The 19,305-nt window shown below is 43.5% G+C and overlaps 1 protein-coding gene and 1 pseudogene across 4 annotated transcripts in view; one reads left to right on the top strand and one right to left on the bottom strand.

Annotated features, from left to right (window-relative positions):
• SCHIP1 (schwannomin interacting protein 1) overlaps positions 1 to 19,305 on the top strand; it is a 119,598-nt gene that overhangs the window by 68,999 nt on the left and 31,294 nt on the right. Inside the window, exon 1 of one of the 4 annotated variants that reach the window (XM_045903472.3) lies at positions 9,614 to 10,014. The exons of the other annotated variants lie outside the window; for them this stretch is intronic. Coding sequence (XP_045759428.1) covers positions 9,937 to 10,014 — 78 coding nt within the window. The 5' untranslated portion in view covers positions 9,614 to 9,936. Of the gene's footprint in view, positions 1 to 9,613; positions 10,015 to 19,305 lie in introns of those variants that run through there. 4 annotated transcript variants of the gene reach the window in all.
• LOC123834898 (5S ribosomal RNA) lies at positions 4,759 to 4,875 on the bottom strand (annotated as a pseudogene).

Below are 19,305 nucleotides of genomic sequence, written 5' to 3'. Positions count from 1 at the left end.
TATGTTTGAAACATCCTCCCTTTATTCATAAATCAGTAAAAACAAAAACATTCACCATGAAGCCAAGTCTTAATCTACTTAGAAACCTTAGGTTTAGAACCCACCTGGCACTGCACGTGACTGGATTCAGAATGGGCAGTTTCTCTAAGTCCTTGGCTTGAGGTTATCATAGGCACTGGTAGTGTATCAACAGTAGGATGTTTTTCAGAAACTTGCCCTTTTTCGGATGAAAGCTTATTTATTTGTTTTTAAGGATGAAAATGCAGTGATTAAAGCAAACTCCTTAGGGTAGCATTTTTAGTAAGTAAGAATTTATTTGTAGGACTGATTCCTTTCTTCCCATGAATGTATACCAAGGTTTCTTAATGAAGAGTCCATGAATGGAGCTCCAGGGACCATTTCCCCCAAATTATGTGCACATTTTGGTGCATATGTCTAGGTGTACATTATTACTATCATCATCATCATCATCGGAGCATAATGGCCTCCTAACTGCTCCTGCTCTTACTTTCCCCCTGCCCCCCCCCCCACTGTGTCTAATTTTCAACACAGTATCCAGAACGATCTATTAAAACTTAAGTCAAAGCATGTCACTCATCTCAAAATTCTCCTCCTCAGAATCAGGTCCCTGACCCTGAGGGCCTTACATCAACTCGCCCCTGATTCCTCTGGGACTTTCCACATTCCCCTTTCCTTTCACTCCCCTCCCACTATGCCAGCCTGGCCTTGAACTTGCTGTCCCTTCTGCTGGTGTGTGCTTCCCCTAGGTACTCCCATGTAGGGTTGCCAGATTTAGCAGATAATCTGCAGTGTTTGGAACATGTTTATACTAAAAAGTCATTCTCTGTTTATCTGAAATTCAAATTCAACTTGGCATCCTGTATTTTTCCTGTCAGTAACTGTCTCACTTCCTTCAGGTCTTTGCTGAAACATCACCTTCTTGGGAAGGCCTTCTCTGGACTTAACTATGTCAATTTCCAACTCCCCAGTTCTATCCCAGTGTCTCTGTTACACTTCCCTAATTACTTTTATACCTGGCACTCATCACCGTCTATCAGAGACATATTTTATGTATTTGTCTATTTTCTGTCTCCCTCACTTTATGTAAGCTCCATGATGGCAGGGGTGTTTATATTTATATCCATGTGCTTTCCCAGTGCTTAAAACAAACCCGCAGGTAATATGGATGGATAGGCCTACTATGTATAAAATTGACTAAGAATAAAGGCATTGTAAACATACTATGGTATCGTGGTTTCTTATTTTGATAGCCACTGGGATGACTTTCAGTCTTACTCTATCCTTCCTTCCCCCCCCCCCCCCACACACACCATTAACCTGCAGTGTTTTCATCGTCTGTGGGTCATAATATCCCTTTGTTTCTTGTTAGTTTTCTCATCTATGAAATGGGATGTTCCCTAGTTAACATCCTGGCATGGTTCCAGCCAGAAGCCACCTTTCTGCATGAATAAGTCAGTTACCGTGAATTAAGAGCCACCTTCTTCTGAGACACATGAGGGGCTCAGTGAAGATTGTAAAGAGGCCCAGGAAAACCATGTATCACTTCATTTCCCAATTATTGGTTGCTAAGGTATGGATGTATAATTGATTCACTGCTTTTCCAAGTGGATGATTATTTTGAACAAGAGCGTTTCGTTTCTACCAAGAGCTTGAAAACCTCTGTTTGACGTATTTGGATGCACTGGGCTTTGAACAAGTTAACCCAAGGAGGGATGCTCAGAGGGAAATTCTCAGGCAGGACTTTTTATGGTTGTTTTGTTTCGAAAGGTTCTCACGTCGTCATCGTCTTCGTGTACTTCTCCCTCACAGGATTTACAGTAGCTGAGAGGTTACTGAGGCATGTGTTGTCATTTTCGGTTGTAGCCATGTTAAAAGACAGAGCTGTCGACCTCCGTTTTCCAGTCTTGGGAGGAAGCCAGTCTCTTCAGGAAAGAACCTTGCCCACAGCTTCAGGCCTGGCAGCCTTCAAGAGGACAAATTCTTCTAAATGGTCTCTGAGAGCGAGCTTTGAAATATTGTTAACTTGAAAGCACAAGTTCAGGTCAAAGGGTCCATTTTGCTTAAAAGCTCCCAAATATTTTCTCCTCTTTCCCTGCAGTTGGTTTTTGGGGTTAGTGTGTATATAAAAACAATGACATGCTTTCATCCCTTTCTTTCCATCGCTTAAATTCCCCTATGACTCAGATATAGATCACACCCTCACATTCTTAGCTACTGTGGGAATGGAGACTTGAAAGGAAAAAAAGGAAAATGGTATGTGAATGACTCTCCTCTCTTTCCTCCTTTGGGAACATAAAGAGATGCTTCTTCAAACACACACCTGGTCTTGAGGAAGCACAGTAGAAATCTTTAATGTTCCCCCATTTTCCTTAGGATATATTCCAGACCCCTTTACGTGGCATTCAAGGGCTAACTGTGATGTGAACCCCAGGCAGAAACACTTCTCCCTCTAATCCCTATACTCCTGCCCCCATATTGCCTTCAGTTCTTTGCTTTGCTATGGTACCTCAGCCTAGATGGCTCCCACCCACATACCACCTGCTTCTACCCTACTGCAGGTGCATACAGCTTTCAAGGCTCACATGCCACCTCCTTTGGGAAACTTCCCTATTCTTCCCGCACTCAAAATTTCTCCTTCTCAGTGCACTTTGTTTTTGTTTCTAACAGAACCCACTTACAGCTGATGACATATAAGTCTGTCTCCCCCATCAGACAACAGGCTTCTTGAAAAGAAGGACCTTGTTTTACTTCCCTACTGTACACAAAGAATGTGTGTTCAATAAATGTTTGTTGGATTGAATTGCATTTTCCACATCTGGTGCTGTTCTGAGTCTGCAGGATCAGGATCGCCCATCGTAGCACTAGAAGGAAGCTCCGATCTGTGCACTGCAACAGGGAGGTGGTGAAGCTGACCACAGCACAGCACCGCTTGTATCTGGCTGGTGGACCTGTCGGACAGTTCCCAGCATTTCAAACATCCCATGTGCCAAAAAGGGGGATGTAGTGCAAGGAATAAAATAAATGAGACAGACATCCCAGCCTTCCCAGGGACAATGCATTAAGAACATACCTCTGTACCTATTTCTCCTTTACCCAGAGAATTTTCCCAAGGTGAACCTCATGGTCTATCCCCAAGCACTTTTGAAGCAAGTGCTCATCCCCAAGCTGCCTTCCTTAAAGTATCGATTTTGCAGAGTTTCAGCGCATCTTTTTACCGTATAGAGCAGTAGTTTTACTGCCTCCTGAAACAGGAAATTTTTCTTAGGTGAAACGTTTCAGTCCAGCTGAAGTGTCATACCCAGCACATAAGATAAAAGATGCCCTGTATTGATCTCAAAAAATAAAATTAGGGAGATAGCAATTTAAGTAGTACATCAAGATGTTTTTTAAATTCTTGCTGGAGAAAGTAGTAAACATGCCAAGATTCTAGTGGGTTATTGAATAGTTAACAAAGGAAAGGAAATATATTCTATCCCTATTGACATCAGGCCAAGTGAGGGCTCATTTCCCAATCCCTTTCTTCCTGTGAATGAGAAAACAAGATATCAAATTTGAGTTCATTCAAGATTCTGCCCAGTTTAAGCCTGGTTTCATCCATAGCCAGGAAAAAAAATGTATTGACCTAACAGAAAAGGGAATTTGAAAGCATTTTGTGCACTATTTGATACAGGCTTTTATTTTTTTTAAAGATTTTTATTTATTTATTTGACAGAGAGAGAGAGCACAGGCGGGGGAACGGCAGGAAGAGAGAGAGGGAGAAGTAGGCTCCTCACTGAGCAAGGAGCCTGATGCAGGGCTCGATCCTGGGACCCTGGGATCATGACCTGAGCCAAAGGCAGATGCTTACCAACTGAGCCACCCAGGCACCATACAGGATTTTATATATAAGTTCGATGAAACAATGTTCTTAGTCTATAGATTTTTTTTAATTGGAAAAAATTTTTCCCATAGTTAATAGTGTTGAAGAATACTTCATCTTCATTATTTTGCCTGGTTGATGTATAATTGTGTTATTCTGAGGAGGAGGTAACATATATATCACCTTATTTAATTAAGGAAATAATTCTGGTTGTAAATTCATCTGCATTTGTTTTTAGCCAAGATAGCTGAAAATCTAATTTATATGTTTTACCACAAAAGGAACCCAGTGATAAGTGCGCAGATGAAAAAAAAAAATTGTTTCAACAGGGTTTCATTATGGGCCTGATCTGAAACGGAAATCTGGTACAACACATCATTCCTATTTAAAGTAGCACTTGAGACTTCAAACATCATGATTCAGACATCAAGTAATTTTAAGAAATAAATATGCAACATACTTTCAAGATGAAGATCTAGTATTTACTCTTGGAAAGGGGGTGCGATGAGGGAAGGGGAGGAAAGAGGAACATCTCTATGGTAAATATCAGTGCATGGATGATTTCTGGAGAGTAGAGATCCCACATTCACACACACAGGCACACACACACAATCTTGGGTAACTAATCACAGTTTCACATGCAGAAGCTCAACATTAAGAGAGACATATCCCAATTGAGCCATATCCTGTGATTTATTTTTTTAAAAGATTTATGTATTTATTTATTTATTCGAGAGAGGGAGAGCACACAGAGGGAGAGGGAGAAGCCGACCCCCCACTGAGCAAGGAGCCTGATGCGGGGTTTGATCCGAGGACTCTGGGACCATGACCTGAGCCAAAGGCCGACACTTAACCAACTGAGCCACCCAGGCACCCCAAGCCTATAGCACCCGGTATTCCTAGGCGGTCCCATCCAAGTACTAACCAGGCCTGACCCTGCTTAGCTTCTGAGATCAGATGAGATCAGGTGCATTCAGGGTGGTACAGCCGTAGACCTAGTATTTATTTATATCCTCTATACCAAGGGAAAATTTGAGATCTTGATGTACTTACTGTTCCCTGTGCAGTGTATAGAAGCATCAGGAACGACCAAACTTCCTGAAATAGTGAGTACTTTGACAGAAGCACTTGAATTCAGAAGGAAACATCAGAGAGGTTGTGACAGTCAACGTTAAGTGAGCCATTAATCGGCCAAGAATGCTAAGACCACAGAGAAACGCGCTGCGGGCATTAGTCCCAGTCCCACTTGGAAGCTGTGATGTGGCCATCGAAATGACTGCAGTAGTGTTTCTGATCCTGAGATTTTCAGCTGGGCAGAAAGGTTTACGTCTGGGGTCCTCAGTCTTTCTGATATGGGTAAACGTCTGGTACTCTGTCTACTGCCAACACTTTCACCTCCTCCACTCCGCATTCCCAGTGCCATTATTTTAATTTTTTTTAGCCTGCACCAAAAAGTCTATTTAAAAATTGCCCGCGGTGGGATGGGGGGAATTGCCTGTGGGGCGCCCGGGTGGCTGTCCGTCAAGTGTCTGACTGTGATTCTGGCTGAGGTCATGATCTCAGGGTCGTGAGATTGAGCCCCACATTGGGTTCCACACTCAGTGGGAAGTGGGCTTGAGATTCTCCCTCTCCCTCTGCCCCTCCCCCAACGTGCACACATGTGTTCTCTCTCTAAAATTAAATGAATAAATAACCTGCATGTTTTCATAGGTTATCTAGCTACCTTAATGGAAAAGTAAAGCAAATTTAGGTAAACTTTGCACAAAAGAAAAAAAATGGTTCATTTGAAAAGAGATTATAAATCAGGCATCAGTTTGTATAGTACATGGCATTTGAATGTTAAGGCTGAAGGGAAGGCAGTGGGATGCTGAAGGGTTAATCAAGATGAACTAGAGTTTCCATCTACGAATAGGAAAATCTTTTGACAATGCATAAGTGATTTCCCAGGAATGCGGTGAGTGTTTTCAGAGTCGATCATTTCCACCACTGGCCGATAATGATCATTTAAAAGCATTAGCTCACGTGACCAGTGCGTCTCACAGTTCAGATTATGGCCTTGACAGGAAACTGAAGCTCTCCGTTCTAGTCCTTAAATTTCAGGGCAGGGGGTAAGAAGAGGCCCTCTCAAGTTCAGGGACTGTGAGGGGCTGTGTGTACATTTTCCAAAGGAAAGTGGTAACATCTGGGCCCATGCTATGTCAGCACAGTTCATTTTAGAGAGGTCAGCGGTAGAGGAAAGAACCAGGGCAAATTATCTGTAGGAAGGACATGAGGGGCTGCTATCCCTTTGTTTGCATAGCTACTGCAAAACCACCAAACATTATACTCAGCTCAAGTCTTCCAAGGTGGTCTTTTGTTTGTTTTTTCCTTTCCTCTACTCATTTGGATGGACCTCTTGGAAGTGAAATCAATTACAGTGTTGAGCCCAAGCATCTAAAGTCAGGGTCTTGCCGCCATGCCTGGCAGTGTGGTCTGAAATAGAAGGATAATAGCTTCTAATGAATTTTTTCCCAAGGTCTACAGCTGTGCTTCTGAAATGTAAGGAGCACTCAAAATTCTTAGGCTCTTTTAAAAATGAGATTTCTGATTCAGTATATCTGGGGTGGGACCTGAGAGCTTGCATTTCCAGTAAGCTGCCAGTGATACAAATGCTGCATCAGGACACACTTTGAGTAGCAAAACTCTTGAAAGCATCAAAGATCAGTCCCCATGGTAGGAAAATATTAAAGATCTCAGGATGGCACAAGCCGTTCAGATAGCAGTGGTACAGCTCCTTCTGGAAAGGGTTTAAGCTCTGAACCTGTCTATGTGCTGAGCACTCCTTTAGGTGGAGGGACAAAGGAAATTCTCCACCGGGGACCGCCCCACAAGCTCTTGCATCCGTGTTTTGGGGGAGATGTTCCAGCACTTGTCTCTTTGTAGTACTTATTAGAGAACCACTTATGACAATAAAAGGTGTCGGGGTTAGAGGAAGGGAATGGTCCTTATTACTTTCTTAGTACTAATCCTTGTTGCTGTTACTTGGCGGGGAAATTTCCATCTTGGATTTTGAGGTGCCCTTCTCCAAGAGATGATATATTAATAGCGTATGTGTGTATATCTATATATGTATGTATGTGGTCAGTATATTATTAGTGTATATATATTAACTTAAATATATGTAGTTAATAGTGAGAGTTCAGTCATTTTAACTATATATATATAAACCCACCTGGTTAAAATTAAAGTAAAAAGATGTTAGCAATTTAGTTTTGTGTATTATACTCAGTCTTGTAAACCTGTAGATTTTTATGATTTCATCCATGTTAACTCTTGATTATAAATAGCTAAGTGGACTAGGATGCTAACCTAGGCAAGAGATTGAAATTCCTGAAACTTGTGGTAGCCCCTCCCCTTCAACTCATCCAGACCCATGTTTACCTTTTGAACATACATGATTTCCACAGAAGATTTCAGGTGAAAAGCACTAATATGAACTACTAATGTTTCCTACTGTAGAGCATTTAGAGGAAACATTTTAAGTAACACATACATTTCTCCTCTCTTCATGTATTTATTCAAGATCCTTCACTGTCCACTTAACGTGTGTAAGGCGTTGTCTAGATACTGTGGGGAAGGCAAGACGGATAACCCAAAATCCCTGCCCCCTTAGAAAAAGCTTGCAACCGTAACAGCTGTTGGAAAGAAGCCAGAGTGGCGCTAAAAACACCATGGTAAATGAGAAAGGAAAATTCACTCTACAGCGTGTTAGGTCATGACCATCAGTGAAGGAGTTTTATTTCATTTCTTGAAGCCTAATCGTCAGGGGATAGTGGTGATCGATGCTGGGTGTTCCAGATGTGCAATTTAGAAAACGTTTCCGTGTGTGATATTCTGTGTGTTGCCAGAATCCTGTCAGAACTAAGCCTGAATTTGTAAAAGCTAGGCTGGATTATTGTATTGTGTGTGGTTGTTTCTTACTGAGGCAACCAGTCGGAGGCGGTCTAGCACGCCCGTGTAGAATGTGAGCCCCAGCAGCGGAGGCCCCAGGTTTCAATTCTGGCCTGACCATTGGCCAGCTGCCACGCCTTGGGCAAGTTCCTTCACCTCACCATGCTCCCGCTCAGCTATAAAATGCAGTTGATAATAATATCCACTCCAGAGGGTTACCGTGAGGACTAAAGACATATGTAAGAGGCACCTATGAAGTGCCTGGCCCATTAGGGACCCCTCCACAAAGGGTGGCTAATGTTACTATGTTAACATATGTCCAATAATAAGATGCATGCTTCCTTCACTTTAACTAACCTCCTTTGGCAGTATTTAATAGTCCCAGGGTCCTTGAAACTAAAACATTTTTACCCAAAGCCTTAGCTTTGGAGAATTCTTCAATGTTGGGAACACCAACGCTGGGGCCACACTTGGTGGCCAGCATTGCCTCCCAGGCCTGGAAGGCATTCTGCATGCACATAGTAGGACCCTTGTGTAGAGTGAGGGTTCTGGGGTCTGGAGGAGAGTAGGATAAGGGAGATCTGTACTGGGAAGAAACCCTGCCCAAATGCAAGGCTTCTGAGATACTACTTGTCTTCATACCATCTGGCAAACATACAAGTTATTCTTTTGGGAACTGAGCTCGGGACATGAGGGTGGACTAAAGGCAGGATTTGGATTTGAGTCAGGGACTGCACAGGACAGTATTTGCCTTAGAGACGGAGGGCGGCAGTAAACTACATTAAGACACATTTATGCCACAAGCCTTCCACAAATTGAAATGTTTTGGGTTTTTTTGTTGTTGTTTTTTTTAACTCGTGGAGATAAACAGACCACTGAATGTGAGCGTGTCAAGGCTATCTTGAATGGCATTTTTACTTTGGAACTCTGGTCTTAACAGCATTGAGGTTGGTCAGGAATTCCTATTGGAAAATGTACTGAGTAGGACATTTGCTGCTTTCTGTCCAAGCATGTCAGGGTATAAGATGGCTTGTTAAATGGGGGCTTGGCCTTTGAATTCTTCTTTGGCCCCTTTCTCCTGCAAGCAGTAACTTTTTTAAAAAAAATAAATAGTGCGTGTATTTTTAGTTTACGGTGGTCGTAATTTGATAATGATGAGTATGTGCTTGTTTGTGCACTTCTGTTGGCTGCTTGCGGCAAAACATCCCCCAGCTGTGGGCCTTCTCCTTCTCTGTATGTAAAGCCAGTAAAAACCAAAAGCCATGGGAAAAGGGTAAAGAGAGCAGCAGAAAGGAACGTTGTCTTTTGTGAAAAAGCCCGCCACTGGCTGGAGTTTTTTTCCCCACTGACTGGATTTTAAAGAAAAGTTGATGGATCTTTTTCTCTTGCCTATATGGATAGAACAAAGCGCTGATCCTGAGGCAAAGGGGTCCTTCTCTGAGTTGGAAATAAATTTTATCCTTGTGCTGGGGCTAATACCAGATGAGATTTTCCCATCTGATTTTAAGAAATGATTGGTTATAGGACAAAGGGAGGAAAAGCAAACATCTGTGTTACAGGTTAGCCTTTAAATTATACTGTTTTCATTTTGTCGTGGGATACCCGGCTTTTAAGTCGCTACTGAAGTCTGGGAGGCTGGGGTTTTGCATCTATTTTTATCCCTCACACCACCCTGGTTCGGAATAAGGTTGCTGGTTTCCTCGCAGGGCTCCAATCCACACTCAGCCCTGATCTGGGAAGGGGGGGTGGGGGGAGCGATTGAATCAGGTTTCCCTTGATTGGGAGGAGGAAGAAAGGTGCTGGAGAGGAATCCAGGCGGGATCCCTCGGGGGAAGGGGACAGTAGACGTGGGAAGGCTGGACATTCAACAAGCTGAGTGTCAAGGCAGAGCAAGCCTCAGAAACAGCAGCTGCCCCCGTGCCAGAGCTCAGGACAGAGCAGGGAGGCCGCACAGGGCGGTGTCTCTGGGACAGAGAAGGGGCAAGGACACGCACAACCAGGCACAGGCTCTGAGCTGGCTCTCCATGTCAGCATGAGCAGGAACCAGGGTACTGGGCAATTGGCACAGCAGCCTATCAGAATTCATGGGAGGTTATTACTTAAGTGAAATTCTAAAGAGTTAAAGGATGAATTTGGCCAGTGATGGAATGGATGACATCATCAGTCAAGAATCCCCACTGGATATGGAGGGGAATTATAAAAAGGTAAGGCGGTGGGGGGAGAACTCTTTTGTTTGTAAACAATCAGACCATTTTCCTAACTGGGAGAAAGAACACCCTTGAGGAGTGGCCAAATTCCACAGTCCGTAGCCATTGCCATAATATATTCAGGAAAGCCTAAATGCACAGAGGTGGAGGCATTAAGTTGGGAGGGTTCTTCTTTCTGCTTTTCCCAGCTTGTCTTCATTAATATATTATACAGTAACTGGAATACACATGTTGTTATTCTGAAGTTGAAAAAACCCTATCATGCATTTAGTTGCTAGGCAGTCTTTTCATGTAAAAGAATAATTTTTAAAAATTTTTGACATATGTTGATAGTTTACCCCCAGTAAATAATTGCTAGAATGTTTAACCTGTCTTTTAAGTATGACTTTTTTAACCATGAAAAATATAGTTTTACCAAGAGACGAGTGGGGTTTTGAAAAATTGATATAGTATCTGCCAATACTTTGCTAGCCTTTTCTTTTGAAAGACAGTAAATATATTTTTGGCATGTTTTAAATGGTAATTGTCGGTAATAACAGGCCCAAGTAAAAATAGCTTTAGTTATATGGGAGAGGTCATGAAATTAAACTACAAGCATATGCTTGTCTGTCCACAGAAGGCCAAACCACACTACATCCTTTCCCCCTTATTATTTTCCACAAGTCAAGTGTAGGTCACAACACATCATGGTGTGAAGAATAAGGGTCCTTCCATCATGGACCTGAAAGTAAGGCCTCTTTTCCTTCAGAGGTAAATCCTACTTAATACAGCTTCCTTGAATGGCAAAACTTGCTGCTCAATTTTTAATTTGATCAACTATGTCATTAACTTTTTTTCCCCCAGAGTAAGATATAGAAAGTTCTATCATGATAGTTTCTTAAGTATAATAATGTAAAATATGGCATTTTATATCTTATACACTAAGTTGTGTTTGAATGTGGGGGATGTTTTAAGTATGTACTTTATTTCTGAGAGCAGTTCACAATAGTTGATGCTCTTTTCTCCAGAACCCAAAACTTAAATGTGTAAAAGAGGTTTAAATGACCTGCCATGTCGCCCTTTGCATTTGTCTTCCCTTGCGCTCTGCAAGAAGGGAACGAGTGCGTGAAGTGGTAAGTGTGCCAAATACTGAAACTCTGACACCTCTCAGCTGTCCCTTCCTGCCAGAAGCGGGTGTGCAAAAGAGGCATGGGACACTCAGCCATCAGGGTGGGTCACTTACCCGGCCCGCAAGACAAGTGACACAGTTCTCAGCCCGCCTCTGTTTCCAGTGCCAAAGGACTGATCATGCTCAAACCGTTTCTCAGGTAGAAAAGCATAGGTCACTTTGCACTTAGGAAAAAATGAAAGACATACCATGGCTACTGCAGTAACAACAGAGTAATGACCGCTGTAGTTTTTCCCTCCTTGGCAACTGAGAGAGCCCACATGCCTGGAATGAGCAAGCGATGATATGCCGGCAACCTGATACAGCACTGACTAAAATCACAAACATGTGAGGCTCAAGTGGCTTTAAAACATCATCAGCAACAAAACAGAGTTGCATTGTATAGGGCCTTATCTAACTAAGGCAGGAGAATGCCACCTGTGATTTCAGGAGAAACAGTATCTAATAGGGGAGAACAAAAGACCACGAGATGAAACCTACTAGATGTGTTGGATAAACAGAGATCAATCTGTATTTTTCTGGCCCCTAAACATGAGCACACTCTTGTCATTTCAGCTTTGTAACTACTTTTCTTAAGCCAAGGACTTTCAAACTAATGTATATGTTGGTTACTCTGAAGGCTTCAGTATGCTAAAAAAAAAAAAACACTATTGATAATTTCCTCATGAACTTCTGGTGAATCAGGGCAAGACATATGCTTTCTTTAAAATACAAAGACTAGGAAAACAGTTACCTAGTATAAAAATCACTTTTCCTAATTCACATCTTCCTTTTCTATGTTTTTTCTCTCTCATGTTTCTCCTGTTTGGTTGGCTAAGTAGAAAAGTTAATTAGATGCTGTAAAGCAGTGGTCTGCAGGCTTTTTTGACCTTGGATTCATCAGTAAAATGTTTTTGAACCCATACCTCTACTACAGATCTATTCATAAATTATACATATACACTACTGTAGATACATATTTTGTATGTAAAAAACCTATACACAAATAGATCTTTTTAATATAAAATGTTTATAAATATAAAAGTTTCAATAATTTCTTCTTTTACTTCCTGTCACTTTGAGGTCCGTTGTCAAAAACAGTTGGAAAATTGGTATACCCCTGCCTGGGTACAATACAATTTCCTATACCAGTCACACTAATAAATGCCACATGTGTCTAGGGGTTATTTTACAAGGTTGTTTTAGAGTCAGGCAAACAGCCTTTGGGGGAAAGGTCACTTTCCGATGACTAAAATTAGATTCCACCTTAACAAAGGAAGGAAAAGAGTATACATCTGTTCCTATTCCTCAGGGGGAAGGTCCTGATGGTAAGAAAGATGTTTCATTAAGGACCTCCGGTTTATTCAGTAGAGTAGTAGTAAAACAGATCTTAGTATATAGGGAGGAAAGCCTGCACCACGGCAGAATCTCAGGTGTGTATGTTCAGTCCATTATTGTCCTGCTTTGCTCTGAGCAACCTCTGACCTTTTGGCAAAGACCCACACAGCTGACTGTCCTCAGGACCCCGGTGGCATGCAGCATGGGATCCACGTCCTGATTCCTCAGCTGTCACTCCTAAGAGCCCCTGGCATTGCATAGGGGCCAGGATTGCAGAAGCGAGGCTGGGCCTCAAGGAGCTTAGCGTCCACGTGGGGAGGCACACCAACAAGTAAGCTGCCATGGAATTGATGCTGCCTAGAAGAATGTTCGGACCCAGCGAGGACTTGGGAAATGTGCAGCCTTTGCCATCTCAGGACCTGGGCAAAGAAATGAGGAGAATTTAACACAGAATGTTGGCCCCCGCTTTGTCCCAGAGCAGAGCAGACACAGGATGCGGGTCTGTCCCCAGGCTACTCCTTGCAGAAGAAGGAGCTGGGTCTGTCCCCGGGCTACTCCTTGAAGAAGAAGGAGCTGTGAACAGTGCCGTGTGTGGTCAGAGCATGGAAAAGCCAGCTTGCTCGCTTTGTTTCTCCGAGGTGCTGTCTCTAGTGTGGTGCATCTAATTATGGTGAAAGATGAGGGAGGAGCCCGTGAAAAAATTAAAAGACTGGAAGGAACAATATTTAAAGGGAAGCCACAGCTGCGCCTCATGTTTTTTTTAAAAGGTGAATGGAAATGACTGCTTGAGATAAACTGCAATAAACAGGAGTACAGAATGCCGGCTGCCATCCCAGACAAGAGCTCTGCCCTCCCCACACAATTACGGAGGGAAAGCAGCCGTCGACCTCCATTAACCCTCACGTCTTCCTGCCTGGAAGGGCTGAATACGCCTGAAGAGCTCCGTGGAGTTACTGAACCCTGGAGCCTGGCCTTACCTCGGCCACCTGGGGACAATCTTTTCAGCTTTCTGGGCCACAGTCTCCTTTTCTTTCAAGGGCAGAACTGGCCTGGTTGGTCTCAGATGCTCTAAATATGGAGCCTCTTGGCTCCTAGTTCAGGGTTCTTTCCATCCTATCACCCTGTTGGCATGCCTTCGTCAGCCAGCCTGGTCAGGAATGGGTTGTTTCAGGTAACTGCATTTTCCAGATATGTGGTATGTGAGTTACCTGTGGGGGGGTATTTTTTTTTTTTTTTTGAGATATAATTCATATACCTTAAAATTCACCATTCCATAGTGTACGTTTTGGTGGGTTTTAGTATATTCCTAAGGTTGTGCAAACCACTGCTAATTCCAGAACACTTTCATCACCCCCAAAAAGAAGCCCTGTACCCATTAGCAGTTACTCCTAGTTCCCCCCTTCCCCCACAACCATTAATCTACTTTCTGTTTTCATAGATGTGCCAGTTCTGGACATTTCTGGCTCTCTTTTATCCATTTCTGCACTCTTTTCACCAGCTTACCCCACCCCTACCCTTTAATGTTAACAACAGCTACCATTGGGTAAGTTTCTCTCTGGGCCAGGCACTGTGCCAGGCCCTTTCTGTATAGTATTTCATTTAATCCTTAAAACAACCTGTAAGATAGGTATTACTATCCCTTTTTTCAGAAAAAGAAACTGAGGCTTAAAGCGTTTATTTTGCATCCGTAAGCATCAGAGTCCAGATGTTAACTTGGGTCTTCTTGACCCCAAATCCCCTGAACACCCTGCCTCCTTTCTGGTCATACCTGTGTCCGATTCTCCCAATCCTAAGTCCACCCCGACATGGGAAATTGAGGACATCAGCTTCCTGGAAGTTGATGGAATTTGGGCTGTTTCATAACCATGCAGTGGGTGTTTTGAACTGTTGTGTTCTCACTGTGATACTGAATGACAGTGGTTTTAGAGACTTCTAAAATGTCACCTGCTAGAAAGATTCCCAGACAATACTTCCCTGTGTTAAAAAGTAGTCTCTGTGGCTAGTAATGTGAGAACCAGAAAGAGCTCAAGATGCTCCCAGCAGGGGCGCCTGAGTGGCTCAGTCAGTTAAGCGTCTGCCTTCAGCTCAGGTCATGATCCCAGGGTCCTAGGATCAAGCCCAAGCCCCACGTTGGCCCATGCTCAGTAGGGAGTCCGTTTCTCCTTCTGCCCCTCCTCCCACTCGTGCGCACACGTGTTCTCTCTCAAATAAATGAATAAAATCTTTAAAAAAAACACACACACACAAAACCAAGATGCTCCCAGCAGTTCCTGTTTGGGATATGCCACTCATAGGGGAGGAAAACTTTAGTTTCCCAATGTATCCCCTCAGGGTTTATATTGAAACACTTCCACTACGTAGTCATCTTTGTGGATTGCACCTGGGGCCCTGTTACCTTCATCAGAGGTCCCCCATTCAGCCAGTAATTGGCTACTAAACCTCAACCCCAGGTGTTAGATACCTTCGCTCTGGTCCTTAACAATTAAGAGTATTCAGGGACTGTTAGGGACTCTGCACAATAGCACTTGTGTCCACCTGCTCCTGTTTATATCGCCTCCCTATTGCGTGAGGAGAAGGAATACAGTCAATATGCAAAGCCATCCTCAGGATGAACTAATTGTAAACAAAGATCTCTATCCTCTGGACTGGCATCCCCACACTTTTAATATTGGGCAGTTCTCTGAAATAGATGTCAGAAGACCCTGGGCCCTACAGTCATTCCCCTTAGGTGCCCATCCTGGACTTTAGGTCTCCAAGGCCAGCTGTCTCGTGAGTACTGATGCTGAGCAAGCCGAACCCAGGCCTCAGTACTGCCCAACAGCCCAGCCTGACATCTAGTCCAGAGGACTTGCTTAGGCAGATCAGTGCAAGGATGCAAAGATAAGAGATTTCAACAGCATTTCAGGAAATCTTTCTGGACTGATTAGTGTAACTGTCTGAAATGGAAAACATCAGAAATACAAACGGGAAAGAAAACATCCAAAAAAGAATCCATTCAGTGATACAATGGAAAGATACCAGGTTATTTAACCTCTGTCTCCACTAATAATTGAAAAGCTCTTCCGAGGGGATAAAATAAGAGGCAAAAACTTGAAAAAACCTGCACGGTGTATTTATGCACTTGACATCCAAAAGTGTACAATTTATCTTATAGAATGATGTTTTCATATTTTGATCTTGTGGCAAACCCATGGTTGTTTCGATAGGAAAATAACTAGTATCAGTATACTTGGGTTTTCTTTTGGGTATTTTTTTGTTTTTAAGAAAATTCACACAGTTTGCCTGATGAACAAATAAGTTCTGTACTTCTGGTTCCCAGAGTTTAAAAGCCTCCAACTCCTCCGCACTGGAATGCTGCCTATAAACCTTAGAGTAAAGCTGTCTTCCTTAAGAGCTGAGGAGAGAAATAAGAGTGACTTCTATTTTCCTAAAGGAAGAGTGCTTTTCCGCAGGGAGCTCCAGAATCCCAGTTGCATTCCCTGGTGGATGCTGTTAATGGTGATGATGCCGATATCACTAGGCAATAGATTGCACTGAAGCGAGGGGTTCATTAAATGCTTCAAAACAGGCATCCTGGCAAGGCCTTGGCAAGGCCAGGCAGCTGCAGATGAAATCCTCCTGGATCCAGAGTCTGGCCATCCGCATGGAACAGATGTGTACTCAGTTAGAGAAGAACCCACTCTGTGTCCCATCTAGCTACTTGATCTGTTCAGTTGCTTAAAGCCAGAGTTCTCAAAGTATCTGAACCAGCAGCATCAGCAGCATCTGGGAACTTGTTAAAAAATGCGTTTTCTCAGCTGCACCCCAGACCTTCTGAATGAGAAAAATAGTGTCTTTACAAGCCCTCCAGGTGATTCTCATGCATAATCAAGTTTGAGAACTACCAGATTCAAGAAATTTGTGACAGAGGGCCACTCTGTACGTGTGTCCGCCTCTGCAGTTCTCCACGTGGCATACTGGTGTTCCAGCAATCTCCTGGCATCCTGAGTTTCTTTACGGGCCATGGGGTACCAGGGTATTCATCAGCTTCTGGAATAATGCAGCCCCCCCCACCCCCGTTCTTAGGAAGTTTTTCCTCAGCGGTGATTCCCATGCACCCTGAAGTGTGAGAAGCCCTGACCAGGCAGCAGTTGAGCAGTGCAGAAAGGAAGATGCCAGAAAGGGGATCTTCCAGGATTAGAAGTGAACTGAGTACTGAGAAGGTTAGCATTATAAAACAGGCACATCCAGGGGCACCTGGGTGGCTCAGTGGCTTAAGTGTCTGCCTTCGGTTCAGGTCGTGATCTCAGGGTCCTGGGATCGAGCCCCGAATCGGGCTCTCTGCTCAGCAAGGAGTCTGCTTCTCTCTATCCCTCTGCCCCTCCTCCCCATTCGTGTGCTCTCTTTCCCTCTCCCTCTCTCTCTCTCAAATAAATAAAATCTTAAAAAAACAAGCACATCCAATAATAAAAGGTTATTTCTGTTCCCTTGGTGAACAAGTAAAAGTAAGAAACAAGTGGAACTGGGGTGGAGGGGAAGATCAATCCAGGGAAAAGATGGAAGACAGAAAATTTGGGGGAAACCGTTTTCTTTCTCCCAGGCCCACAACTGAATCCCGGCCTGGCCAGATTATTGCTGCTCCCCAGCTCACATCTGCCTTTATTCCTACAGACTGCTGTGCCATTCCCATCAGTCGGGTCCTCTGATTTTCTAGACCAAACTTCTTTAAACGTCTTCCTCCTTTGGGGAGTTTAAGGAACACCGCCCTTTTTATCAGACAGGCCCTTTCCGGCTACGTGGGTTTCATCATCTGTGCAGGAGTCAGAAGGAAGCAGCTGTTTGCAGCATCCTGAGTGCCAGCTGGGTTGAGGTCTAGGATGTTATTTCCCAAAGCGTGTTCCTGAGAGGCCTGGTGGCCCCACAGCTACCCCCACAAAAAATACAGTGTGTCACATAAATTTTAGAAATGCACAAGATACCCCCAGTCTTCCATTTACAAATTTATGTGCAGGTTAGCATGTGAAAGACAAGGTGGCCCCTGCTTCAGAGGCCGGAGACCACAGGCAGGGCCAGAGGTGGGGACTTTGGAATGGTATCCATGTGTAAGGGACAGGCACTGCCCCGTCCTGAAGAAAGTGTGCAAAGGACTTGGGGACATACCACGTTTGGAGAGGGCCAGTACCCACGCACGCAGAACATTTTGCTTTTTCTTTCTTTTACCCAACAGCCCTCTCTGTTCTTATCAAGCTTGGGGAATGGCAGTTGAGCAGTGCCACGGTGGGAAGGGCTGAGCATCGGTGTTTGGGGGCTGGAAGCGCTCAGTGGTCTGTGTTCTGAGATCGTGGCTCACGTGGTGCCCTCAGAAGCCATTGTGAGTCTTATCTGCCCGGGCACAGGGGCTGGCAGTAGGGAATTCGGCGACAGGCGAGGACAAAAACTCACTGCCTGTGGCTGGACAATGGTGAATTTCTGAGCACATTTTTACTCTCCTCTTGGTCTTGAATAGGCTTTCTGTCTCACAGTGATGAGCCACTATTCCTCCGCTGCCCATTTGCTTTTTGCAAGCAGTTATCCATTTTCCATGTTTTCCTTTTGTTTTAAGAGGGTAGTTCCCTCTTAAACAAGGCCATTTTAGGAATGGACGTGGCTCCACATGCCAGAAGCCCAGCCAACAGTGTAGTTTTGAGTCTGCCTCTTCCTTTTCCTGGACACTTCCCTGTTCCTCACACTGGGGCACATTTGGGCTTAGGGAGGTTGGAGGACATAATTGCCCTGCAGGTATAATTCCTTAAAGAACAAAAGAATTTTGAAACTAACCCCCCCTCCCCCCGCACACACACACATGTGGGAAACTGAAAGGAAAATAATTCCAATTGTTGAATTTAAAGAGAAAAACTGTTTCACTAGTCAGTTGAATTATAGTTAGTTGAAATGTTAGGCATTTGTTCCAAAAGGAAGATTAAGCAGTGGTATCAAGGAGAGTGGCTCTGATGAGAAGGTATTTGTTTTGTAAATATTTGCGGCCATGATTGGGCCTTGGTGTGTATGTTTTCTCCTTTTCTGAAGCACATCACACCCATTTCTGGAAAGAAGTAGAGCCATAACTCGTAAGTCCCACATCATATCTCCAACATGGCACGCACCATTATTTGCCTGGACACCTCACTCATCAGTGTGGAAGGGCAGAAAGATCCGGCACCAGAAGGATGGCCTTAAATCCTAGGTCTTCTGTCTAACAGGAGGGTAACCTTCCTTCACCCTCCAGTCCCTCATCTTCAAAGCAGGAACTGTTGGAGGATTAACCATAATAGCTACCATTTATCACACATTTACATTACCACCACCACTGCTGCTAAGCAATTTCCATAAATTTCCTCATTTTCCTCCCAACATCCAGTGAGATCTTTTACCTCTGGACTAGGAAGGGCTTTCCAAGCACAATGCCTTCAATGACACTTCAAAGAAAGCAATCTATTGACTTAACTACATTAACACTTAGATTTAAACTCAAAAAAGGACTAATATGCTTAATATAAAAATTTCAAAACTTAGATCTTTATAGAAAAAAAAGCTAGAAGTAATTCAGAGAAAAGCAAGTACAGTAACTAAAAAAAATCTAAATGTTTTCACTGCTAATCCAAGAAATTAACATAAAAGAATACCACTTTTTGCCTATCAAATAAAAATAACAGCATTTTTTTTTTCAGTGAAAATAACTCAGCATTAGCCAGGATGTAGTGAAAGCCACACCCTTTTACGTTGCTGGTGGGCATGTAAATTGGAACAGCTTTTCTCTAGAGCAATGTGACAAAATGTGTCAAGAG

This window comes from Mirounga angustirostris, unplaced genomic scaffold (assembly GCF_029215605.1).
Source record: "Mirounga angustirostris isolate CCGP_5_RB_7025 unplaced genomic scaffold, mMirAng1.0.hap1 SCAF_1, whole genome shotgun sequence".
In the NCBI taxonomy this organism is placed as follows: Eukaryota; Metazoa; Chordata; class Mammalia; order Carnivora; family Phocidae; genus Mirounga; species Mirounga angustirostris.
Note: the sequence above shows the minus strand (reverse complement) of the source record. Positions and strands in the feature narration are given on the sequence as shown.